Genomic DNA, 25,491 nt, shown 5'->3' with positions numbered 1-25,491 from the left:
ACTTTCAGCGCCGGTTGTTTGCTCGGTTAACCGCTCACAGAGGTCCGGTGAAACATCACTAAAGATGTGGATTGTCTCTAAACGAGACAGGGTACGTAATTTACGCTAACGTTGATTGAACAAGTGTTAGTCGTATTGCTTGTAGCTGTTACTTTAAATCTATCACCACAGATTATGTTGCCTCCTTAACTGGACAGCCAGGGAGGCTGCCCGTCCTCTGGCTTGCTTACATGTAGGTCCTATCCTACCGCAAGCGCAATGCACAACCTAGCAAGACATGTTCTAACTCATCAAACATCTTTTTGAGCTCTGACTCCATGTTAGCATATTCTTGGTCCAGGTAACGGCAAAACGTCTTTCTGCATGGTGTTGGCGCAGCCCCGCCTCTCCCTCACACAGGTATTTTGCTAACCAGTTCTCTGAAAGCAGGGGACTCAGCCGTTGAGATAGGTTGCATGTCTTCCACAACATACCTGGCAATCAGTCTGTTTAGCTGTGTCTGGGTTATAGACTGTGCAACAGGCTTTGTAAAATCAAGCTTTCGTCGCTTGGCTGGAGCGGCTCCTCCTTTAGCGTCAGCGGAGCTAACGTTAACAGCAGCATCACCTGTGTTACCTTCAGGGTCTTTTTCAACTAGCTTGGTAGATGTGTGTTGTTTCTGAAGATGTTTCATCAGATTAGAATTGCTAGTCTTTGATGTGGATAGTTTTCGAGCCTCCACATAGATTACAGGTCACCACAATATTCCTCTTGTCTTTTACTGTCAGAAAGGAAAAATAATGTGCATATTTCCACGAGAGAAACGTCCATCACGGAAACTGTAGCTCCGAGTTATGCAGGTGAAGTAACGAGTAATGAGCCTGTTTAAATCGCAGTAATGATAAACGCGTTACTGATTTTGACAAAGTAATTAGTTACAGTACTCGTTACCGCAAAAGTAACATAGTTACTGTAACGCGTTACTTAATAATGCGTTAGTCCCAACGCTGGTTACAGTGCTTCCTATGCAGAAAATCACTTCCTGCCCTCCATCTGCGGTTCGCAGCACAACAAAAGTAATAGCTAAAGACTTTAATCACAGTGCTTCAGTTTGGAAAATTTAACATCTGCAGAGAAACTTTAAAGCAGAAACTTTTCAGCCAAGTGGTCGCTGTCGCAAACAAATGTATTGTGTCTTGTTTTCCTCCGAGGAGCAACTACTAAAAACACAGATCCACTGCATTTGTTTCCTAATTTCCATGAAGGAACGATCAACACCACTTTGGCAATAAGTGAGAGAAACGAAGCCTGTTCACTGAAGAGGTGAAGTGAATTTGTTATCATCTTATACGGAGTAAAAACGTAGTTCGAGTTTGGCTTCATGTAAACTACAGCAGGGAGGAGAAGAAGAAAACATCAGTTCATTCATTCATTTAGTCTGATGCCAGCTGGACTGAATCGCCACTCAGCCTTCATTTTCCCAAAGCGAGGCTGAGAGGCGACGGATTTTAAAACAGATGGTGTCATTATTCTACAGCCATTACATTGTGCAATTAACATGCGCCTCATAATGATGCTTTAAATAAAAAAAAACAAGTCTTTGGCCAGCTTAAGGACAAAGACGTAAACGTTATGTACAACCCGGCTGAAGTGGACGACCAGTCTGGAAACAGGGGCTCCTAAACGTTGGATGGGGGGCAATAAAACCACGAAAGAACAATAAATACATTCTCTCCGCATTCAGTGAGTAAAAACACATGATGTTTAGCAGCCTCCTGAGAGCCCCAGAGAGGTCCCTGAGCCTCACGTTGAGATCCACACCTGGAGCCCCTTAATCACGGTGCTGTGGAGTTGACCACGAGGAGCGGCGCCCACTCTGGGTACGTATCCAGAGAGAATAAAGGAACTCCCCAAGTGGCCACGGCCAACAGGACCGCAAGGACGCCGATCACGTTGGTGCCGAGCCCCGCCTTCACCTGCGGCGACATTCGGGCACAGAATTTAAGATTTAATCTTTGGTTTGGTGCATTACAGCCAAAAACTTGTTTCTGGGTCACAGGACTCACCATGTCCATGATGCTGATGTGCCCGTAGGCGAACACGACGGCGTTGGGCGGGTTGGACACCGGAAGCAGGAAGGAGAAGGAGGTGCAAAGGGTGGTGGGAATCAGGATGTACAGCGGGTTGACTTGGATGGCCTCCGCCTGAGGGAAGACAAACACAAGCTACGCTGAGTTTAGGTTTGGGTTTGTGTATCAAACACATCAAACCCGTCATCCCTGGAGAAGTTAGCAAAGCTGGTTAGCTTGCAGATGTTAGCCTGTTAGCCATCACGCTCTGCTTGCTAAGAGGACGGCGCACTAAAAAACTTTGTTTATCTTTATGCTTCAAACCCTCAGTCCCTTGAATAAAACAGAGCTAATTACGCCACGCAAGCTACGGACTCTGAGAGGAACCTTTCCGGCCCTCAGACAGGTGTGAAGATCTGATGCTCTGAAGAAAAACGTGTTTAAGTCACAAAAACAAAAAGGGACGAGGAGTTTGAGGAGGTGCAGCAGACTGTGATACGTCGGCATCAACAGAGTAACACTGAAAACTCGTTCACCTGCCTGCCTATGACCTCGTGCCAGCTAACAGCCAATCAGCTGATGTGTCTGGTGCAGCTTCTGATAGCTAATCAATCAATTGCCGTAGGCTTATAAAAGGAGCTGCATACTGACCCAAAAATGACGTCTTTACAGCTCCTCGACTTACCTGGTTTGTTGTGGTGCGGTCCACGTGTACTTTGTGGCAGAACTAATTAATATTTGACTAAAAGTCGGTCACTGTGTTAACGTTCAGACCTGAGAGGCTTCATATACGAGCCGAAGGTGGAGGGGGAGCTGCAGTCGACACGTGTCTCCCTGAACAAACATTAACTGAGGTCTTCAACACAGCAGCTGATAATATGTCCTTTTTCAACCACAGAAAAGAAGACATCCTCTCCACTCAGACAAAAGGAATTTTAATTCAAGTATAATATAACAACACTATGACTTTTGTCCTCAGAGCGGAGACACGTCTGCTGACTGAAGACCAGCTTCTGTCTGGATGTGTTCACTGATCCAGTCAGCACACCATGTGGACACAACTTCTGTAAAACCTGCATCACTGAACACTGGAATATTAATGTCCCCTGTCAGTGTCCCAACTGTCAAAAGGTTTTCATCAATAGACCTGAGCTGCAGGTCAATACTTTCGTCCGTGAGATGGCTGCTCAGTTCAGCTCAACAGAAAGCCAGCAGCAGCAGCTCAGAGCAACAAGTGTCCAAACCAGGAGAAGTTCCCTGTGACGTCTGCGCTGGAACCAAACTGAAGGCCCTGAAGTCCTGCCTGGTCTGTCTGGAATCCTACTGTGAGACTCACCTGAAGCCTCACCTGACACAGTCAGGCCTGAAGAGACATCAGCTGATGGACCCTGTGGAGGACCTGGAAGCCAGGATGTGTACGAAGCACGATAAACTGCTGGAGCTGTTCTGTAAGACCGACCAGATGTGTGTCTGCATGCTCTGCACTGTTAAAGACCACAAGACACACGATGTTGTTCCTCTGAGAGAAGAATCTGAAGGAAAGAAGGCCGAGCTGAGGAAGACAGAGGCTGACATCCAGCAGATGATCCAGTGGAGACGACTGAAGATTGAGGAGGTCAGACGCTCAGTGGAGCTCAGTAAGAAAGACGCAGACGGCGTTCAGGTCTTCAGCTGACGAAGAAACAGCTTCTCCGGAAAAACAGAACGGAGCCGAGCGACGCGCAAAACCACAAATGTGCAGCCAGCAGCAGACTGAGCATCAGTGTTTGTTAACGTTAATTAGAACAATGACGACCAAAGAACGCGAACTCCTGTGAATCTGTTGATATCGTCGTATCATAAAAGCAAATCCAAAATAAAAATCGTGTTGTGTTAAGAAAACTTTAAGCCTCCGTGTTTGTGTAAATTCCCTCCAGAGAAAACACATTTCATCAAAACGCATCATGTGATTTACTTCCTGATCACATGACTCCACTGTTGGCATATTGAAGAGCATTAAAAGCCAATCACACAGTTTGTTCGGTGCCGCGGACCTACCAGAGGAGAGAGGATCGGCAGGAAGATGGTGATGGTGGCCGCGTTGCTGGTCACCTCTGTTATCGTGGTGACGATGAGGCAGGTGATCGTGATCGTGGCCAAGACCGGCAGATCGCCCAGAGGTGTCAGCAGGTCAGCCACCCAGTTAGACAAGCCCGACTTCTGCGCACACACACACACACACACACACACACACACACACACACAAACACACACACATCATGGTGACTGACCAATCAGTGAGCAGGCTCTGACCCTGTTTTAATAGGTGTTTCTGGTTCAAAGGGACATGTTTCCCCTCTTCCCTGCAGTTTCTGATCTATTGAGGCAGATCATTTGTTTTCAGTGGTTTTTCTGCCTCCACCCAAATTAAATCAAGATAAATGGAGTTTATTTTGTGCATCTCACACCTTTAAAACACGACATCTTCTGTCCCCGTTACTCCCAAAGATAATCCCTTTCAGAGGACGCGTCTCTGAAAAGCTGCTGCTCAGCTGTTGGAAATGTGTTTCTTCAGTGCTGTGTGCAGCAGAAACAGGTGATGTCGTGTTTTATGGAGTTCAAACGAGGAGCAAAATGCAAGACGGGTGAAAGGAAAAGGCGAGAGCTGTAACGTGAAGCAGATTCCAGACAAACACAGAGCGAGCCAGCTGAGAAACATCCCGAGAGAAATCCACAAACTGAACTCTGAACAAACTGTGAAGACACACAGAACGCAGACAGGAAGAAGGACGAGAGACACAAGAGACCTGCAGCCACGAAGAGAAGGAAACAAAACATGACGCATGGGCAGGGTGGACTTTCAAAATAAAACAGGAAGCAGACCTCAGGGCCATGACGGGTGATGACCCTCAGAAACTATCAGACTGAAGAGAAACCACCAGAAAATCTGTCTTTCTGTGTCTTTCTGTGATTTGAGTGAACTGATCCTTTAACGGGGAGCATTTCAGCATTTTGTGATTTTCCCTCCTTTTGATGACCTACCTGTAAAGAGTCTGTAAAGTCTAATAATCCTCATTCTTCCAGACTGACGTTTAATTAAAATTATGTTAAACTTGAGTTCTAGTGTTTCTTTAGTATTTATGTCATAAAACGTCCCATCTTAAATCTAAATTTCTGTATTATTTCTGTCATATCGTCTTCCCTTTCGTCTCACAGTTCAGGAAAAATCTAAAGTTTGAACATCTTGAACACACAGCCAACACGTTCCTCTCCATTGGTGGCTGAAACGACTGCCAGCCTACGCCATCAACTTCTGATGAAAGGACGCTTTGCGTAGCCGAGTTTATTCGCTCTCCTGTCTCAGAAAGTTGTGGAAAATTTAAGAATCTGATCAAATGTTGTCGTTTTACATCAGGAAGTCACAGCTCACCTCTGTTCCTTCAGCGAGAGCGAAGCCTCCGCCGACCAGCAGGGCGACTTTCCACGGCATGGAGACGCTGAACTCCTCCCAGGAGATCATGGACTCTGGACGGAGAAAGACAGAAAGACCCTGCTCACATCTTTACAGACGGACTGATGGACAGAGTGACGGACAGAGCTGGGACAGCTGTTGAAAATGTTCAGAATAATCTTGATTGTAGAGGAGTAAAAAGTACAGTATTTTCCTCTGAATCGCAGTGAAGATGAAGTACAAAGTAGCAAAAACTAGAAATACTACACCACAACTACCTCAAAACAGCTCTTGTGTGGAGTACTTGAGTAAATGTACTCAGTTACTCTCCACATTCCACTGCTGTGGACCTAAACTAACCCACCAATCACAGCTGAGCTGAGATGTCTCGTGTACTTACCGTATTTTCTGGAGGGTCCGTGAGCAGGTACGATGAAGAAGAGGAGGCCCAGCAGCAGAGCCACGGTGGCCTCAGTGACGAAGTCCGAGTGACTCCAAAAGACAAGAACAGAAGAAACTGAACGACTGGACTGAACCAGGTGACACCTGAGCGTCATTTACATGAAACACTGAAATTTATGTTTTGCAGAAAACAGACAAATGTGAATTTATTTTAGATTTTTTCAAATAAATTCAATGATGAGATCAAAATCACCGATATTTTGGTCGATATATGTAACCTCTCTGACTTCTCACCTCCCTGAGCTGCGAGCTAACTGAAGACGTAAATAATTAAAAACAGCTCATAAATATAAAGTTTTCTTCTTAAAAAAGGTTAAAGCTACTTCCTAAAACAGCCGGTCACTGTCGTTTTTATCAAACGTCAGTCGAACAGCGGGAAACAGCACATTTGTTGGGGACTACTTTCAGCGGCGGATGAATCCACATGAGCTGCAGCGGCGGGACGCTGTGTCATGTGACTCACTCAGGGAAGAGAGAAATCCAGCCCGGCATGAAGCCCGGAGACCTGGTCAACCACAGCAACACCATGACCACGAAAACCAAAGCAGTGAAGATCTCCTGACAGCTGGAGGGAGGGGAAGAGAGGAGGGATGAATGAATGAATGAATGAATGAATGAATGAATGAATGAATGAATGAAAGGGTGGATGAATGAATGAATGAATGAATGAAAGGGTGGATGAGTGGATGAAAGACAGCTGCATGGATTAATGATTAAATTAGAATGAACATATGTGATTGACTACATGAATGAATGAACAAAGAAACATACATGAGTTAATAAATGATTGACAGCATAACTGAATGAGTGAATGAATGAGTGAGTGAGTGATCACCTCATGGGTCCCAGCGACCTGTACTCTTCTTCTATCACTTTTCTGGCCGCGGCCTCTTTCTCAGACTGCTCTCCTCCACATCGACACAGGAACTTGAAGCTGCGAGTGTGTGTGTGAGAGTGTGTGTTCAGAGGAACGCTCACGGCGGACTGCGATTGGTTAAAAGCACGCCGAGAGCACACGGCTTCCACCGGCTAATGAAAAGATTACTGAGCATGTGCGGCGGCCAGCGGCGCTCACAATTAACCTGTGTGACACCATCACGCTGCTAATGCTAACATTAGCATTACACACACACACACACACACACACACACACACACCTCCGGTTCAGGCCGTGAAATGAAAGCAGCGGGCAGAGATCTGAGATTAAATCAAACGTTCATCAAACAGATATATTCAGTGTCTTTGGATGACATTTTACTCAAATTCACAGTTTATTCTTTAAAGCTCAATCAGATTAAAAAATCTATAGAAATCAGAATATACCTCCTTGTTATTTGATTTGATTTCTGCAGTCGTTTGCCTTTGAGAAGCAAAAAGAAGAAATTCTGCAGTGCGGGGGGGTGTAAGATATCTGTACAGAAGAATAAAAGTGTAAGAATTTAATTAACGCGTGTGTTTATCTGCTCTAATGTGAGCCACAAATGTTAGCATGGCAGGCTAGCTAGTTTAAAACATACAGTTTGTCCTCATAATGAAATACAGAACTGAGCTCGGATCAGCTGGTCAGGATGCTGATTTAACCTGGGAGTTAGCGTAGCCTCATTTAGCTTGTGATGCATGCAGCCACCACGGACGCATCGATTCAATTAACCTTTATTCAGATTCTCAGACACTGAGGGCGATCCATCGTTTACAGTGACGCCGAGATTAAAGCACAAATAGCGAGCAGGGGAAATATGACCATCAGCAGATTAACAGCCGTCACGTCAGCAGGCGACGTCGCTCTCGGCTGAAATCACAGATCCAAAATATTTGAGGCTTTTTAAAGGTGCAGAGCGGAAAGTTTCGCAGGTGTAGCGCAGTGAAGAAGGAGGGTGGAGCTCAGGTTCATCAGCCAGTTAAGCAGCTGGGAGGACGACGCTGTTCTGGTATATTATCAGGTTTGTCTTTGCCGCCTTCTGACTCATCGATCTCTAAATGTTTTCATGTAAATGTGACTGTGATAAATGCTGTAACAATGAATAAACGGACAGAAGGCAAAGAGAGAGGAAGCGACACAAGATGAAGCTGATGATGAGGAGTGAACCAAAAAGAACTGCCGTAAAGGGGGAAGGAGGGAGGCGCAGCGTGACGAGAAGCACGAGCAGAGACGGATGATTGGCGGAGCGGACGGCGTGTTGACACTCACTCTGAGCCAATGAAGAGCCAGTACAGCCACATCCACGTCAGCAGCAGCATGATGATGCTGACGGGCAGGCACAGCAGCAGCCAGTTCCCGAAGTTAATGTGGTCGCAGTCTGGGTAAACCCTGGATTTAAAGACAGCGTTTGAGCTGGACTTAATTTCTTTTTTGAATGCACAGAGGAGCTTTGAATCCTTTGTTTCCTGCTCTTTCATTTGTCAAGCCCACATCCTCACAGGGGAATGTTAAATTGCACTTTGTATTTAGCAAACATAACCCTGTCGCAGATTAAACATGTTTTTCATTCGCTCTGCATGTTAATTCAAACGTCTTCACAGACTTTATTCCAGCTCGTCTTTTCTCTGTCTTGTGCTCAGCACATCCAGCGCGCCACTCACTGGTTGATGTACTCGGAGAAGATGAGGTTGGGCGACGTGCCGGGCAGCGTGCTGATGCCCCCGATGCTGGAGGAGTAGGCCACGCCGATGCACATGGCTTTACAAATCATCCGGTCCTGTTTGCTCTGAGGATCAGCTCCCTGCGAGTCGACACCAAGGGAGAAAATCAGCCCACCGTGGCATGACAGGCAGCAGAGGCAGTAGAAGTACAACACACACTGTAGTGTATCAGTAGTAAAAAATAGGATTTGTAGTAGCAGTACTGTGAGATTAACAGCAGACGCCTTAATAACAGCAGTGTCAGCAGTAACAGACGCAGATACGAGCAGTACAAATAGCAGTAGGAGCACCAGCTGCAGCAGCAACAATGCAAGTATTAATATCACAAGTAGTAGCTATAGTAGCAGTAGTAGTAACAGCAGTGACGCTATTAACATTAGCAACAGCAGCAGCAGTACCAGTAGTAGTAGTCGTAGTATTAGAAGGAGTGGCAGAACTAGTAGCAGTAATAATGTCAGTACAGCAATAGTGGTCGTAACAGAAGCAGCAGCACTAGAAGTAGTAGTGGTACTGTAGTATTATTAATAGTAGCAGTATCAGAAACAGAAGCAGTAATAGCAGGAATGACAGTAGTAGTAGGAACAGTGGTAGTAGAGGTAAAAGCAGTGGTAGTACCGCAGTAAGTGTAGTACTACAGTAGCAGCTGTGGTAGTAAATGGTATCTGGATCAGTTTTATAGTAATCTACAAAAAGAAACTGCACTTTTTTCTGTGTTGAGCGGTTTTTGTACCTCGCCTGCTGCAGGCTGAGACGCCGTCTGTATCCGGACATCAGTGAGGGTTTCTTCAGGAACGTCTGGAAGCTTCTGCTCACTGAGAGACACAGGAATATACTGCAGTATTCACGCATACTGGATATACTGAAATGACCTAGAACGCTGCAAACACCCACAACTCAGAGGGACAGTGAACATGACATGACCTGTCCTGGGCGTACCTCAGGGTTTCCTTCTTCTCTTCAACATGGCCGTCAGCTTCTGTAAAAACAACAGGCAGTGGTGAGCTCCTCTGTGCTCACGGGGCTCCTCTGGGTTTCTATTTCAGGCAGTTTTTATGGCAATTAGCAGAAAACGGTGGAAATTACCGCCATGTGCGCCTGTGACGCTCTGCTCCCACTGCGAAGCTAACAGGCATCATCAGACGGATCGTTCTGACTTTCTCTCACGCTGCATAACTTTGTGTGACTTTTGGTTTTGGTTCATTCATGAATGTCGTTCATGTCTCCCTCTCTCAAGTTGTACTTAAATGTACTTTTAAACAGTGTACTCAATCACAAAATACTTTTAATAGCAATAAAGTGTACTTATTTTAAGTATTAGCATTAGTTTAATTAAAGTGTACTTTAATTTCACTTCATTTCAAGCATATTTAAGTATATTTAAGTATACTTCTACTTATTATGACACATTTGTGATGTAATACAATTGTACTGCGAGCGTGTTTTGAATCAGTGGAGTACTTCAGCACATGTAGAGTTTGTAAAAAGTTGTTTAAACTTCAAGTATACTCAAAGATTACTCAAGTGGTATTCAAGGGATACTTGAGTACACTTAAGTACACTTGAAGGTGACAAATAGCACACTTAGTACCATTCTTCAAAAAGTATAATTTGGCTATGATTATGTATAATTACGTCGCTCTGTATAGACACAGAACGAAGCGTTAATCCAGGTACCATCATCCAGCTGCAGGTTGGGGTTGTCCTCGCCGACGCTGCCCCTCTCATTGGCCTTCAAGATCTGCTGGAGAACAGCCTCCACGATGGGCATCACCATGGTAACGGCCGAGGTGTTCTGGACCCACATGGAGAGGAAAGCGCATCCGGACATGAAGCCCAAAATCAACCTGGAGACGACGATAAGGTGGTCAGGGCAGGAGCACCTGTGCACCATCACACACTGATGCTTCCAGAGAGCATCATCCACTCAAAACACTGAAATGCTGAGAGATCTGTCTCTGGGTGGACAGCGTCCAGGACAGACTGCTGTTTGACATGTCGAGGGAGTTTTCACCTATTCGACGTCTATGAAATAAAGAAGTGAATCCTGTAACAGAGGAGGTGGCGCTCACCACGCCGGGTTGACTCCCACCAGGGTGACGAGCCTCAGGGCGATTCTGCGGTGGAGACCCCACTTCTCAATGGACGTGGCGAGGCAGATGACGCCCACCAGCAGGAAGTGGAAGTCTTTGAAGTACTCCTTCGCCACCTGGAGGAGGAACGGGATGCGATTTTAACCCAGTTTCTTATGCAAGTTTGTCACTTATGTTCATTTATGTTTCATTTTCTCAAACTCAGAGAAAATTTTTTTACGAAGTTTATTCTTACTAATAGTTACTCACTAAAACTAGTAATTATTACTTTTAACAAACTTGGTTAGCTTTTTGATATTTTTAGCACTGAATAACTTTTCTAACTTAAACGTGTGTTTCTGTCAGTATCAAAGCTAGCGTTTGGAGGCTACCTATCTTAGCTAACTTTAGCTACGGTTCGTTAACTTTTTAGCTACAGGCAGTCCTGCTCCCACCGTGACTCTGCTGTCGTCTCAAGTTGATTTTTTGAGGTTAAAAAGATTTGATGGGACCAAAGTCGGATAGTAACCGTACAAAACTGCCAAATGTTACTTAGCAATGTAGGCTATAAGCTATGCTAATTACTAGCTTTAGTCTTCACTCGTCTCATAAATCATAAAGATGTTTCTTGTACATCAACTTCTGAAACTTCTTACAGACAGGTGGACTCACGTCTGAGGAGCTCATGATGCCAAACAAGGGGAAGAGGATAGCGGGGAGCATGGCGGTCATGGACAGAGGAATCACCTCCGTCACCCAGAACGTCGCCATCAGCAGCAGCACGAAGGCGCATTCTGCCTCCTGCAGGGACAAAACGCACAAACACTGAGGACTAAACTACAACAACAGCGCAACTATTCAGTTCATCAGTTCACCACAATATGTACCTGACCAGAAAGGAACCAATCAGCAGCCACAGTAGGTTAAAAGTACCTGGCTGGACAATCATTGACACCAGCTGTTTACCTTGATGAACCTACTGCTAATATTCAGCCAAATGGACTGAAAGGTGAATTAACTTGCAGGATATTTGGTTAAAACTCGTGTTCGAGCTGGATGGAAACTTGGCCGGTCAGGTAAAGTACAGCAGAGGTTACCTGCTGCTGCTGCAAAGATTAGATTAGATGGAACTTTATTGACTCCATTGGGAGGACCTCTCAGGGAAATTGGAGTTCCAGCAGCTCAAAGTGATAATGGGTAATAAAATCCAATAAAATCTATAAATGCTAAGGTTAAAGCATGAAGGCTGTAAAACCAAAATTAGGAGCAAGAAGAGGCTAAAAAGCCCTTTAGGTTCATCACTGCGACACCTTTCACGTTACACATGGTGATTCGATCCAGTTCATTTAAAAGCACTGAAGCTTTCCAGCCAGTGCACAGGTGACACTGCAGAGACAATCACGATTTCAGTATTTCCACTCCAAACATTTCTTTCATGTCTGCAGTTCAGTTTACTTTCATTCATGAACTTCAGACGAGCTGTTTTTTGTTGAAATCATTGCAGCCATCTGCACCGGTCGAGATGTGCGTGAAGGACACTCACCTTCGTCCCGACGACAAGAAGAAGAGGAAGCAGCAGCAGCGGCGTGACGACGATCAGAACGACGCTGCGGTAGCTCCACAGTGTTCTCCTCAACCTCCTCAGCATTCTGCCTCCCTTCTTCTTCTCCTGCAGGTTCCTGTTGTGATCTGGCTGTCGTTCAGCTAAGAGACGCTGCAGCAGCTGATCATCGGCCTGTCGTCGAGCTGGTGGGAACTCTGGGTCAGTCTGACCCTCTTCACAGACTCTCCAGCCTCAAAGTGAGGGAGGTCACGCCTTGCGTGTCCATATCTGCTGAAGATTTCTTGAGCAAGACGCCAAACCTGCCTGTTATCTCTGCGCCAACACAAAGGTGAGATAATAATGTGACAGCCTTTCATTTATGACACTTTAAACGGGCAGAAGGCTCTGAGTGGGTTTTGCACGCGAGTCCATCTCTACACTTGTGGAAAAGTATAAACCTGCTAATATTTGAGCGAAGTCGAAATCTTCAGCATCTCCAAAGCTCCTTCTGAGTTTCAGAGGACCTCCAGGAGGACCATCACAGCTGGAAAATGAGTGGATTTATCCAGTTTTGATGGAGTGAAGCTGGTGCGAAGCTGTGGATGGGCCCACCCACTTGGCACTCAGGACCATCTAATCGCAAGTCTTCCTTTTTTACTGTATCATTCAGTACATAACAGTCAATAAATACTGTTCAAGTATCTGTTTACGTGACCAAAAGATAATAAAACATTTCTTGTCTCTTGCTGATGCAACGATGAACTGTCTGATTTCCTGAGGTCGTCTCACGGATGCCAGCAGCCGTCGTCTTTAACGAGGCCCACACGAGCTGCTTTTAACGTGGGTTTAGATACGAGTCACGGCGAAACAAAGCAGTTTGTGCAAGCTTGTTGTGAAAAGACGTCAGGAGGAGCAGGACGAGGACGTGAACTCTTGCTTTAGGACACGTGCAAATGAGTCAGACCTGCAGATGTTTGCTTCCCTCAGTCAAATTAAAGCATATTTCATAAAACGAATCCTCTCCTGCAGCTTGGAGTTCAGCGCCGATCGTGCGTGTGGTTTATGTGGTTCAGGTGTCATTTTATTTGTCACAGGATGTGAATGTTTACAAGCTGTGAACACATAAATTACCAACATTTTAGGCCTGGTTTTCCCTCTTCAACAAACAGCCTGAAAAACGCCTGATGATGCTCAAATGTCAGCACTAAAGCAAAGGTCAGTGGGTGGACATATAACACAAGGGTTGATTACACAACAGCAGCAGCGGTCCGCGGACACGTCTGACTGTGGAAAGAAGGCCGATCGTCCCGTGAGGAAAAACAACGCTTAAACCATCAGCAGGAACGCGGCCTTAATTTACTGAACATCCTGTAAATCAGACGGAGTCAATATTTGCTCAGAGCGTGCACGAGCATGCCTAGAGCGCTGTTATCATGGAGACAGTAACATAGTGTTGGGGAAATGTCAACAGACAGAGAATGTGAATGACCTGCAGATAATGAAAGCCACAGACGAACTCTCCGCCCTGCCTCCACTCGCCTCCATCTGCGCTATTAACGCCTCTGCTGATGGGCCATACAGCTGAGCAGCCTGATTTGCTTTCAGGTAGACTTTAACTCCTTATCTTAAAGCCTGAAGAGGCTGTTAAACAGTTGCCAACTCTATTTGTGACCTTTGATATTTGGCTAATGCCTCTGATGGTCAAAATGCAAGTATTATTTTCACTGAACGCACCAGAAGCGACAGGAGGTGCATTCAGACCAAGCTGGAAATCACAGAGTTATGGATTTAAGTGTGGATTTTGTCAAGGTTCCTCAAATATTTCACAGCAAGAAAACACACTGTGAGAAGAAGAAGAAGTATCCTCCATAAAAACCCACTAAAAACATGCAGGAAGATCACCACCTGACCAATGGTGACTAAAGGAAGTGGGTCCCCGGGTGCTGCCGTCGGCTGGCAGCCCACCGCTCCTGGTCTGCTGCGGAGGAAGGACTGACCAGGATGGGATAAAGGCAGAAGAAATCATTTCACCAAAGCATGGCATGGGCATGTGATGTTGTTGCGATTAATAAAGTAAAGTCTTATCTTATCTCTAAATGCTGCCCGGATCACATTTGTTTTTGGTGCCATAATAAGGAAACATTTCCTCTGTTTCAAGTTGCAAAACGTTCATACCGAACATGGCAGTAAAACGTTCACCGCACCAGTATTTCCTGTTGTTTTTCCTCTAATATCTGCTAAAAGCAAAGTAAAAAAAAGTATGGTTTACAGGCGCTTAAAGATGTCGCTGAAAGTCAGCCATCTTGATTAAATATGGAGAGTCGACAGCGACACAAACCCACAAAACAGGATGTTTTTACTTTACTACATTTAACTGATTTTTCCCTAAAGTAGTAACAAAACATTACCAGTCAAACTAACATGGACATGGACACAGATAACGAAATGCTTTTAGTGATCGCCCTTAAAACTGAGCCAGCAAGCATGAGGAACACAGTTCACAGCTCCCAGTGAGAAGAAGCAGGACTTATTATTCACTGTAAACAGATCTGGGTTCAGTTTCCCCCAAAAATCAATCAGTCTTAAAGGTTTTTCATTTTGGGAAGTAAGCTAATTAGCTAGCATGCTCAAACATGGGACTTTACTCTGAAATGACTCTTTAAGTGTCATTTGTGTTAATGTTTGAATGCAAACGGAGTCGTGGACAAAAAGCTGTGATCTGCTTTCCTCACATTTACAGACAAACTAACGGTTGAGCTGAAAAACACAAACAAACCGATGAAAACGAAAACAACAACAACAACAACAACAACAACAATGACTTCACGTCTTTAATTATTTTCCGTTCGTGCTCATTTCAAGTTAAATTCATCATTTTGTTGGAAAACACTCGAGAAGTTTTTAAGAGGAATTTTAAGATGATCTCAGTCTTAGCCCGGAACAGGATGCAAAGATCAACCTGCTTTCAAAATAAAAGCACCCAAGCTGACATGAATCAAAATCCAGAGTGAAACAGACAGCGACAGACAACACGAGTGCGGGAGGAAACAGTGACCACGGGGCGTTTCTTAATGAGCTGAGGACGGTGTGGCGTCGGTGGCGTGCTCGCCTGTCACCATGGCGATGGGCTTGGAGACGAGCTGGTTGCCCGGGGCAGCGGCCGGCTGAGCGTCCAGGTACTCGGCCATGACGGAGATCTGACTGAAGTGGCGCTGAGCCAGCGTGTGTTTGTGCTTGATCCCGTCGATGAACGTCGCCTCGTACACCTGAACACACACATACGCACACGCGCACATGCACACGCACGCACACACACACACACACAGGAGGGAGTAACTGCTGGAGTCCAGATGCTTTTTGATGGTTGACAAGACAAACAGAGAGAAGACAGTTTTCACAGGACGTGTGCAGCGTAACATCCTGATCAAAGACCAATCAAAAGCTTCGGTTTTCAGTCAAACACTGACGACAGTTCAGACTCTTCGCTGCGCATGAACAGTCGTCACTTTGACCGCCGTGTTTCTCGCCCTGTCGGACTTCTTTGTGACGTCCCTCCGCCTCAGCTGTTAGCTCGCATATTCAAAGCGATGCAAACAATCAAAGTAAAACCCAAGCTGATAAACCAGGAAGAAAGAAAGAGGGAAAAAGTCTCTTTTCTGGGAACCATTTCAGAAACTTCAACCTGAGGAACCAGCGACTAATGACCCTCTTGTTATGGTCTGGGTTTTTATGTTGCTGGCACGCTGCCAGGTTGTCAAAGCTATCTGGCCGAGACGTTCCAGCCATTCTTGCTCCTGTCCTTGTGCCACAGTCTTCATGTTCTTCATAGCCTCGTCTCTGAGTTCCTCTGTTTTGTCTATCATTGTTGTTCAGACTTTTGTTCTGGTTTTGTCTTCCTACCCGCTCGCCACGGTGTAGTGAGTGTTTGTTTTATTAGTCTGATTTTGTGTTCCTGTATTTTGGTCTGTAATAAACTGTTGTTGTTTAACGGCTCCTTGTCTCCTGCTGATTGCATTGATTCTCCTGAATCATAACACCTTTTCCACCAAACATTAACTAAACCCAGGACTATAAGGAACCACTGATACTTGAGCACGAGCCGTGGAGGCCTGAGGTTTGTGAGTCATTCCACCAGCTGCTCAGGGGGAAGTGAACTACACTCAAACGCTTGTTCCTGAGCTCAAATAGCAGGTGAAACGTCCCAAAAGGGTCGTTGGTTCTTGGAAAATCAAACGACTGGGAGCTGAAACAAACTCTTTAAGGTTCACGACGTGGTTCAAAAGTTACAACAACACAGATCCTCTTTGATCCAATCACAAGGTGAGCATTGATTACATCCAGGTGGATGCGAGGCCGCTCTGTAACACAGGGTGGAGGTCGGGTGTGATGAGTGTAAATGCTGACGTGGACAGACCTTGTGGACGTCTTCCACCTCCATGTGAGCTGAGGTCTCTTCTTTGGACAGCAGGATGCAGTTCCAGGGGCTCCAGTCCCTCTGACGGTCCCAGCGGACAAACGCCAGGTTGTAGAGGTCGCTGCCGGCGTTGAGGGCCGAGCGGGACGCCCAGATCTCCTCCACCAGGTACCGCATGTCCTCCACCTGAGAGGACGCACATGTAGACATCAGGCTTGGAGTGTCTGCACTGCAGAGTAAGAGAGACCAACCGAAGCGACGCAGCACCTGCAGCAGGAAGGGGATCCTGGCGTCTTCGCTGAGCTGCAGCTCGCCGGCTCTCAGCCTCCTCAGGATGTTTTCGTAGCACGAGAAGTCGTCGCGGGATCTCGCTACGTTGTCGAGTCCGGTGCAGTCGCGGCACCGCCCGCTCAGACGGGCGCTGGAGGTCGGGCTGAAGTCGGCAGACTGCAGGTAGCGATGACAGCCCCGGCACAGGAACATGTCGTTCTTCAGCTGGGAGGGGTTCTGGGGAACCTGGGGCAGATTTGACATTATATGGAGACATTTTTATGTAGTTCACATCAAAGAGGGTCCACATGGTCCCAGACCAGCAGCCTCACCTTCAGCAGCCTGGCCACCTCAGGGTTGAACGCTGGTGTTTTGATGTACTGGAGGAACAGAGTGGAGATCCTCTTCCTCAGCCCCTCCAGACTGGCTGCCTTGACCCCCCGAGTCATCAGGTCCACCTCCCTGTCAATCAAATCCACGATGTCCCGGGTCAGCCGACACGCATGCTCCTATCCAATGAGAACAAAAACAGTCATACCACCAAGAACACGTATACTCCAAAGCAGAGGCTTTTATTTTGAAGGGTACTGTCAACACTGATGCTGCATGTCTAACTCTGATGTTCATACACACATCATTCATGCTAAACGTTTGTGTGTGCGGCACCTTGGCGATGTGTTTGAGTGCCATGAGGACCTGGACTCTCTGGTCCTGGCTCACGCTGGACTGGTTCAGGCTGTTGTACAGGTCTCGCAGCTCTCTGGCTCTGAGTGTGTGTTGACTGTCCATCTCGATCAGTCGACCGTCTGCTGCTCGCCACCGATGAGGAGCCGCCGACTGAAAGGCGCCGTCGCACTGTGAGTACTACTGTGTACTACTGATACCACTACTAAACTGAACTGAACTGAACTGAACTGAACTACTGCTGCTACTCCTACTATGCTACTACAACCTCTACTGCTACTACGACTACTACTAACTCTTCTTGTACTTGAAGATATTTTTTAGTTGTGGCCCACAGAGTGAGCTGGGAGAGGAGGGGGGCAATGACCTCTGACCTTGTCCAGGAGGGTCCTGACAGCTTTGTCGTAGTTGCTGCTGTGGACGGCGATGCGATGGCGTCCGATGGAGGCGATGAGCTGCGTCTCCTGCTCCAGCAGCGAGCAGAGAGCCGCCTTCCTCTCGGCTCCTCGCAGGGAGGAGTTGATGCGCTGCTCCTCCTCGTGCCTCCACTCTGAAACACAGTCAGAGTACACAGCTTTACAACAGAGCAGCGCTGTACGTTTACTCAGGTACTGCACTGAAGTACTCCCCCCCCAGCCTACTCTCTAGAGCGTGGTACAGCAGGTTGAAGTCCTCCCTCCTTTGCGGGTTCCTCCAGCGTTGGCGGCGGTCCCTCAGCTGCTCCTCCTTCTCCTCCTTCCTCCTCCTCTCCTGCAGCTCCAGCCAGGCCAGCCGTCGGCCGCGCTCCCTCCTCAGCCGCTCCACCTCCTGCCGGGCCAACCAGCGCCGAGCGAACGCCTGCAGACGGATCACCTGTGCAGGTGAGAAGAGAGGAGGGGCGGAGGTCACCACAGCTGAATGTCTACTCAATATGCACACTGCGTTATTTTATTGTAGTTTGCATGATCCTTGGACAACAACACCTCCTGCACAGCCTTCTGAAAGGTGGTGTTTGCTGACGGATGCAGCTGAAGGTGTCGAGCTGGTGCAGGGCAGCGGGCTGGAGTTAACGACCTGATCGCAGAAGGTCGTCTGAAGCGTCTCTGATCGTCTGCTCCTGAGGTCGTTTGCTCCCAAAGGTCATTTCTCTCACTTCTTTAATGTCCTTTGCTGATCTTCTTCATCTGCGCTCGCACCTCTTAGCCTGCCTCTGTGCTGCTCTCAGCGCGACGTTAATTTCCTGGAGATGACTTCAGTTTCATCTTATTTCTCCTGTTTGTTCTTTAATGGCCTGTTCTGAATTAGGTTTTTCAAAAATACGTCCCCCCAGAATAGAAGCTGTGACTTAAAAGAGATGGTTTATTGTGTTTTAGCGCAGAGGAAGAGGAGGGTCCAGGGACCAGATTCACAATTAAACACATCACTGGACTCTGTAGACCTCATCCAAATCTAACTCTGTCATCTTCACACATGGTTACTGATGAGTGAAGTGCTCTGTGTCTCCAAACTGTTGGCTTTTATAAAACTGGGAAATGGGAATTTTAGACAAAATGTAAAGTAGAAAAACTATAACGAATGTGACTTCGCCGCTACATCAATCACAGCTCTGGTGTTTACATGACTGGAATAACCACAGATGATCTGTACGCGGACGTCACCCACAGCTCTCAGCCTCCTGCCGTGATGCTCGTCAGCCGTGGTGTAGTTGCCGGGTGCGACCAGCCTGTCGTTCAGGCAGGAGACGTAGCAGCCGACGCCGGTCATCTGGGTGGAGGCGTCCACTGGACACTGCTGGGTCTGGCTCTTCAGCTCGACTGTCTGTCGGAGACGGAGACACGCAGAGTGAATATCAGAGGACGTAAAAGTATTGATATCGGGTCACTTTTTCTGGACGGGAAAACAAATTCAAATCGACGAGTATTTAGAGGAGAAACTGGTTCCTGCAGCAGTCGGCCTGTCGTACACTAAACACTGAAGAAAAGAGGAAAAACACCTGTAAAACAGCTGATTCCAACCTCCTGAACAGTGTGAAATGAAAGAATGTCGTGCTGTGTGTGATAAAATGTCTCCAGCAGCTTCAGACGGAGGGATCGTGGACGGCTGAGTTCGCTGAGCTCTGTCAGGACTGAAGTGGACTCAGGGAACCAATGTCAAGCTCTTCTGGGCTGAAACTGAAAATATGAGTTTCGTGACTCTGCCGCTTTGGACGGAGGCTGATGTGGAGTCGGAGAAACGGCCAAGGTCGCTGATGACTGAGGTCGCTGCAGGCGGGATGAGGCTTGTGATCGATGATGCTCAAGTACCTGAAAAAACTGGTTTAGCCTTTAATTACTGATGACCTTTACACCAGCGCGGAGTCTAAAAGGACAGAAGACACGTTTGACATGATTTCAGCTGGTGTACTTATCGTGTGAGTGCAGCTGTTTCATGACCACAGACAGCAGACACGACGAGCCGCTGACAGATCTCAGCTCTGCGAGCACAACGTCCCTGTGGACGGCGTGAAGGACGGGAACCTGCCCAGGTCAAATCATCAGCATAAACAATGAGACGCTGAGCTGCTGCATTAAAGAACAGTCAAAGGTCGAAGACTCTGTCCATAAGAGGTCAACCGTGAGTCCACCTCAGTGAGCTCTCATCGACGTCATCAGCTCTGTCTGCCTTTTCAACGCCTCTGCTGAGGTGAAGGTCTGTGCACGTCTGCAAAGATTCAGGTTCAGGAGATTTATTCTTCAATTCTTCTCTTGGGATTTTGAGAGATCTCATTAATTCAGAAAAAATCCAATAAGATCAAAGAAACGCAGTAAAGAAACATCTGTAATACTGCACAGATGTTACGGAAGCAACACGGCAGAATTTCTTTTTCCATGAAAACAATTCTGAGATAATCATCTCATTAATTCAGAACAACATTCTGCTGGAGTGAAGGCGTCGTCGGCTTCAGGCAAAGCAAAGGGTCAAAGGTCACGGCGCTGTGAGGGTTGATCAGAAACGCTGCGTCAGAGACGCGCTTCCATGTTTCTCCTTTCTGTTGTTCTTTTTCACGTTTTCTTCTGCAGTTTGAGAAGAGGAGATTAGAAAAAGGGAAGAACAGAGCGTGAACGTGGCCTGATTCCCAAAACAAGGAAAGATTTTTAAAGAAAGAAGAAGAAGAGCGCTGTGATGTGTCCACAAACTGTGTGCGACAGGTCATCTGATCACAGTGCTGACACACACGCACACATTCATGCACAGACGCACGCACGCACGCACGCACACACACACACACACACACACACACACACACACACACACACACACACACACACACACACACACACACACACACACACACACACACACACACACAGGTCTCATTATTGCAGTGGTGTGTGTCTTCATGTATGTTCGTCTGTAATGAGCCAACCACCATCATTACAGCGTGAGAGTCACACCTGTCAATCCAGAGGCAGGCCAAGTGCAGGAGGGCAAAGGTGAGTCACACACTGATGAGGAGACACGCATGCACACACACATGCATGCACGCACGCACGCACACACACACACACACACACACACACACACACACTGAGACCTACATGTCTGTAAACGGCAGCGCAGCCTGAACAAAACGCTCCTTCCTGATAAAACTTGAAGGATTTCCTGATTTTTAAACTCCTGGGGACAAATCCCCAGGAGTCCGCTGAGGTCTGTGAGTCCACGTCCGTCCACAGGACTGCAGACGGTTCACTCTAAAACTCCAATTTCATCATGTTTTTCTTCACATTTCTGAGCATACGTGGCGGGAAACAAAGCGTTAACTGTGACGGACCGTCTCTCTGCAGAGACATCAGTCTGAACCGTGACGGCGGTTTGGAAAATGATCAGCTGATGAAGTTCAGAGAGTTAACAGGGATTTCTGGCTTCAAACATGTGACTGATGTTCTTCCTCATATGGTTTAAAACACTGCAGAACACAGTCAGAATCAGGCTAACGAAAGCTAACGCTCAGTGGAGAGGAGGCGCTGTGTCCATTCGTCTTCTGTCCTCTGGCTCAAGCGTCTCGTCTTCAGCCCGTCTCTCTGCCTGGATGAGACGTTCTGCATTAATGAGCGACCTTTAAACGCACCGCACACACGTCCTGCTGCTGCTCTGTGCGCTTTCATGCGTTTCATTGAACGTTTTAGCATCATTTTCTACTCTTCTCACCTGCTGGACGCTGATGTCCTGCTGGTATGTGCGCTTTCAGGCTCTGTGCCGTACCTGCGTGTCGCGGCTGAAGACCACCGCTGCTCTGTCCGGCCTCCTCTTGGGCAGGGTCTGGACGGCGGCGTGGTGGTACTCCGTCCCCGTCAGCCGGTGCCTGTAGCCGCCCAGGAAGGCCTTCCGCTGGCGGGGACGCTCAATCTCCACCACCACCTCCTGGAAGACGCCCTCGTCTGGAGGTCAGAGTCAGTCACAGAGAGCTGAAGTGTTGGGTCCTAAAAGCCTGAGCAAACACTTTGGATTTCGCATTTTTTATGTTTCTTTTCTCATTTTGTGCTCAGCAGCAGATTAAACCAGAATAATTAGAGTTTTTACAGAGTTTATTTACAGTCAATTAATACATTCAACAACATTTTACCATTTGATTGACTGAAATAACATCTGAGTGATGCATTAAAACCATTACAGTAAAATAAGGAAAATAAAAAGATGATTAAATCTCCCAGTTAATAATTCTATATCCTAAATCTGTGTGTTAAGGCTAGAATTATTTTAATTATTATTATTTTAATTAAACACTGTCCTGGCAGCACATTCAAGCCTCCATATGAGAGCAGAAACAAACAGATTCTCTGAAATAAGTATAGAAATAGTTAGAAATGATAGAAATAACTATTCGTTTAAAGCTGCGTTCAAGTTGGATTTGTGAAAGTTTTAACCTGATAAACGCTCAGTTTGTTTTACGGCCGACATGTTGGCACTCGGACAGTGGCGAGGGCGGGACGTCCGCACCTGTCTGGATTCGGACGGTGATGACGTCCGGCATGCTGTCGTGCTCCGGGGGGCGAAGCGGGCGGAGCGGGTGGGTGGTCGGGTCAGCGGAGCTCATCTCCATCCGGGTGGAGCCGTGAGGCCGGACGCCGAGCTCCATCAGGCTCTGCTGCTCCTCCACCGCTCGACCTGAACGACAACAGGCCGACCAATTAGAGGAGGCGGAGGCGGAGCAGTCGTTTGTTTTACAGAAAGAGGAAGGACAGCTCAAGTCTGTGTGGGGACTGCAGCGCCTCCAGGTGGTCTGAGAGGGAACCGCTGGTCCACCGTGTGTCCACTGAAACTCCACTGAGGTGCTACAAAACAGAACAAAGAGACAAAGAGACAGACGGCGTCCGTACCGTCCACAGAGATCTGCAGCACCTCGGCAGGAACCCTGAGCTCGGCGGCCAGGTGACGCTTCAGCTCCTCGATGCTGAGACCGATGGCGAAGGCCACGGTCATCACATGACCCTCTGGCACCAGCACCACCTTCACTGCAACCACACACACACACACACGTCCTGTCACACACCTGTGAGACCTGTCTTTTGTCGTGTTTTTCATCATTATGGTGAAGCAGCTCATCTGCTGGACCCCTCCGCCTGACGTTTGGCCGTACACTCAAAGACCTCTCGCGGCTGCAGCCTTTCACATCTCTGAAAACACCTGTTTTATTTACTTTCACTTTGAAGCAGACTTTTTCACGGCCGGTGTTTCGGACGCTTCGTTCCAGCTGCTGTCATGGAAACATGGCGGACACACCTGCACACACCTGGTGGAGATCTGCTCCCTGCTGACTGAATTCTGTACTTTAAAACTGAAAGCATGCGTCTCCTCATGAGGTCAATATAAAAAGGTGTTATTACTAAAAAGGCAGTTTCAGTGGCGTCATTGTGATGGATTTTATAATCAGTCCTCTTACTTCTTTTTTTATTAAACTGAGCCTGTTAAATCCTCAGAAAATGAGCGATTTCCTGCACGTCGACCATCCGCTGCCTTCGAATCGGCAGTTTATTCAGCGCTGCTTCTTTGTCACTGCTGTTCTAAAAGAGCTAACGAGATATTGATCCTCAAGTCGTTTAGTTCAAGTGTCACGTCACCTAGAAACGGCACAACACATCTGTGGTGCTTCAGCTCCGATGCGTCGAGCACAAAAATAAATCTGGAGATAATGAACACGGTCTGCAGTCTCTCAGTCTGTGACAAACGCTTTTGGGAAATGAGTCTCGCTGTCGGCACGTCGGTCTGAATGAGACAACAACTGAAGCAGGTGGAGATAAACTATGACGTGCAAAAGAAAAGACTTTCATTTGGAAGATGAACTAAACGAGGATCATGTTTTTATCCTGACCGCGTTGCACTGTGTGAATGAACCAAAGCATTTCTGAGTCGCGTCTGATTTCTGATGTCATATTTACAGTCAGCGAGTGTGAGTCTTACCTGTAGCTGTAGAGTTTCCAACGTTTTCTTTTCTCTGAGGCTCTCGAAGCTGCTCGGCCTCGTCGGGCAGATCGGCCTGAGTTTCAGCTTCTTCTGCAGTCTCCAAGGCACCTGGACACAACAGAGACAGACTGTGATAAAGTCACACCTGTCCATCACTAGATTTTAAAGCCCTTGGTTTGGGGCCACGCTAGCTTGTCCTTTGAGTATTATCGTACCAGCGGGGAAGTAAATCATCCGTATTTTCATCACACTTTGGTTCAGGCAGTGACGTCTGTCTGACAGAGTCTCACCTGCTGAGTTTCCATCATCTTCTGTCCTCTGAGGCTCCTCCAGGTGCTCGGCGTCATCGCTCAGGTCAGTTTCCTCTTCTGCATCCAGCACACCTGCGCAGACAGAAAGGACACATCTGGATAATAACAACACTCTTCTAGTCTAAACTTCAGTCACTCACCTGCGGTCGAACTGAACTCACCTGCGGTCGAACTAAACTCACCTGCGGTTGAGCTCTCCACCTCCACCTCCTCTCCGTCACTCCCCGGCTCTCCGTCGTCCTCTGGCGGCTGCTCTGCAGTACCTCCACCTGGCTGTGGGCTCGTCTCCGCGCTCTCCTCCTCACCTTCTCTCACCTCCTGCTCTTCGGGTTCTCCTCTCTCGGACATGGCAGCTTTACCTGAGCGGCTGACGGTTAGCTCGGTTAGCCTGTTAGCTTCCTCACTTTAACCGAGCTGCAGTGGACAAACGAGCCTGGACGCTGAGTCGATGCAGCGGTGACTCAGAGAGAAGCTGCTCCTCCAGCACTCGACTAAAAGCGTCGGTTCATCTTAGTTTTATTGGTCTTCTTTAAGGAGAAACAGAGTTAGCAAAGCGCTGCTAACACCGACTCTCGAATGTTTGCCTGGTTACCAGGCAACGCCAGAGCAAACGTGACTTCCGCGTTCAAAACAAATTCTCTTCTTCTTCTGCGTTTTACTCCAAACAGTCATTTTAGAAAGTTTGGTGGTCTGTATTTTCTACTAACTTGTAGATGTAACTTCACTGAATTATATCTGAAATTATTTACATTTTATTAACAGACTCATAACTGGAAATTACGTCACATTTATAACTTTTTCCCGAAGAAAACCTTCATATTGAAGAAGAGTTTGGAGATTTACATGCTTTTAGTTTTGTTTTCTAAAGGACGGACTGTCCACAGACATTCAGGCAGCCTGGACTCACCTGTTTCCCACCTGCCTCACCTGAGGGGCAGACTGGATGTGTAAAACATAACGAATTACTACAAATCAGCACATCTTAGATACTTGATTTACTGGTGCAACCAACTTCGTAATGCTAAATGGAAAAATCAAAATGAAGCCAGTTGGATATGCCCCTTCAGAGCTTGAGTGGAGACAGAGATTTATACCTACTGCATAAACAAAGTTTAAGTGATTGGAGAAAAGCACCCTTAAACATTTGGTTCAGGAGATGTCATAAAAGTGAAATGGATAATCATATTAAATGATTACGTT

General features: G+C 47.0%; 3 protein-coding genes across 4 annotated transcripts; 1 reads left to right on the top strand and 2 right to left on the bottom strand.

The window, feature by feature from the left end:
• Window positions 1-1,814: 1,814 nt before the first annotated feature.
• slc13a1 (solute carrier family 13 member 1) lies at window positions 1,815-12,297 on the bottom strand. Its single transcript, XM_070972120.1, has 15 exons — window positions 12,193-12,297; window positions 11,322-11,450; window positions 10,650-10,786; window positions 10,255-10,424; window positions 9,517-9,553; window positions 9,278-9,392; window positions 8,521-8,645; window positions 8,129-8,248; window positions 6,776-6,874; window positions 6,404-6,505; window positions 5,879-5,970; window positions 5,458-5,552; window positions 4,086-4,247; window positions 2,046-2,183; window positions 1,815-1,955 (listed from the first exon to the last, which is right to left on the bottom strand). Exons 1-15 carry the CDS (start codon window positions 12,295-12,297, stop codon window positions 1,815-1,817), a joined length of 1,767 nt encoding a protein of 588 aa, XP_070828221.1.
• Window positions 2,362-3,723, top strand: LOC139337283 (E3 ubiquitin/ISG15 ligase TRIM25-like). The gene is given in 3 exon segments (XM_070971804.1): window positions 2,362-2,454; window positions 3,054-3,238; window positions 3,240-3,723. Coding segments are annotated over 3 exon segments (762 nt in total).
• Window positions 12,298-15,205: 2,908 nt separating the features above from the next.
• iqub (IQ motif and ubiquitin domain containing) lies at window positions 15,206-24,718 on the bottom strand. 2 transcript variants are annotated; one of them, XM_070972118.1, is made up of 14 exons: window positions 24,474-24,718; window positions 24,271-24,363; window positions 23,978-24,088; window positions 22,897-23,031; window positions 22,517-22,684; window positions 21,782-21,957; window positions 19,202-19,357; window positions 18,202-18,412; window positions 17,935-18,110; window positions 17,543-17,713; window positions 17,209-17,385; window positions 16,874-17,122; window positions 16,607-16,792; window positions 15,206-15,458 (listed from the first exon to the last, which is right to left on the bottom strand). In XM_070972118.1, exons 1-14 carry the CDS (start codon window positions 24,637-24,639, stop codon window positions 15,261-15,263), a joined length of 2,373 nt encoding a protein of 790 aa, XP_070828219.1. In that variant the 5' UTR covers window positions 24,640-24,718; the 3' UTR covers window positions 15,206-15,260. The 2 variants fall into 2 exon arrangements, with proteins under 2 accessions (XP_070828219.1, XP_070828220.1); XM_070972119.1 differs by lacking the exon at window positions 19,202-19,357.
• Window positions 24,719-25,491: the final 773 nt, after the last annotated feature.

This window comes from Chaetodon trifascialis, chromosome 10, assembly GCF_039877785.1.
Source record: "Chaetodon trifascialis isolate fChaTrf1 chromosome 10, fChaTrf1.hap1, whole genome shotgun sequence".
Classification (NCBI taxonomy): Eukaryota; Metazoa; Chordata; class Actinopteri; order Chaetodontiformes; family Chaetodontidae; genus Chaetodon; species Chaetodon trifascialis.
The sequence above is the reverse complement of the archived record's forward strand: the minus strand, read 5'-3'. Positions and strand labels throughout refer to the sequence as shown.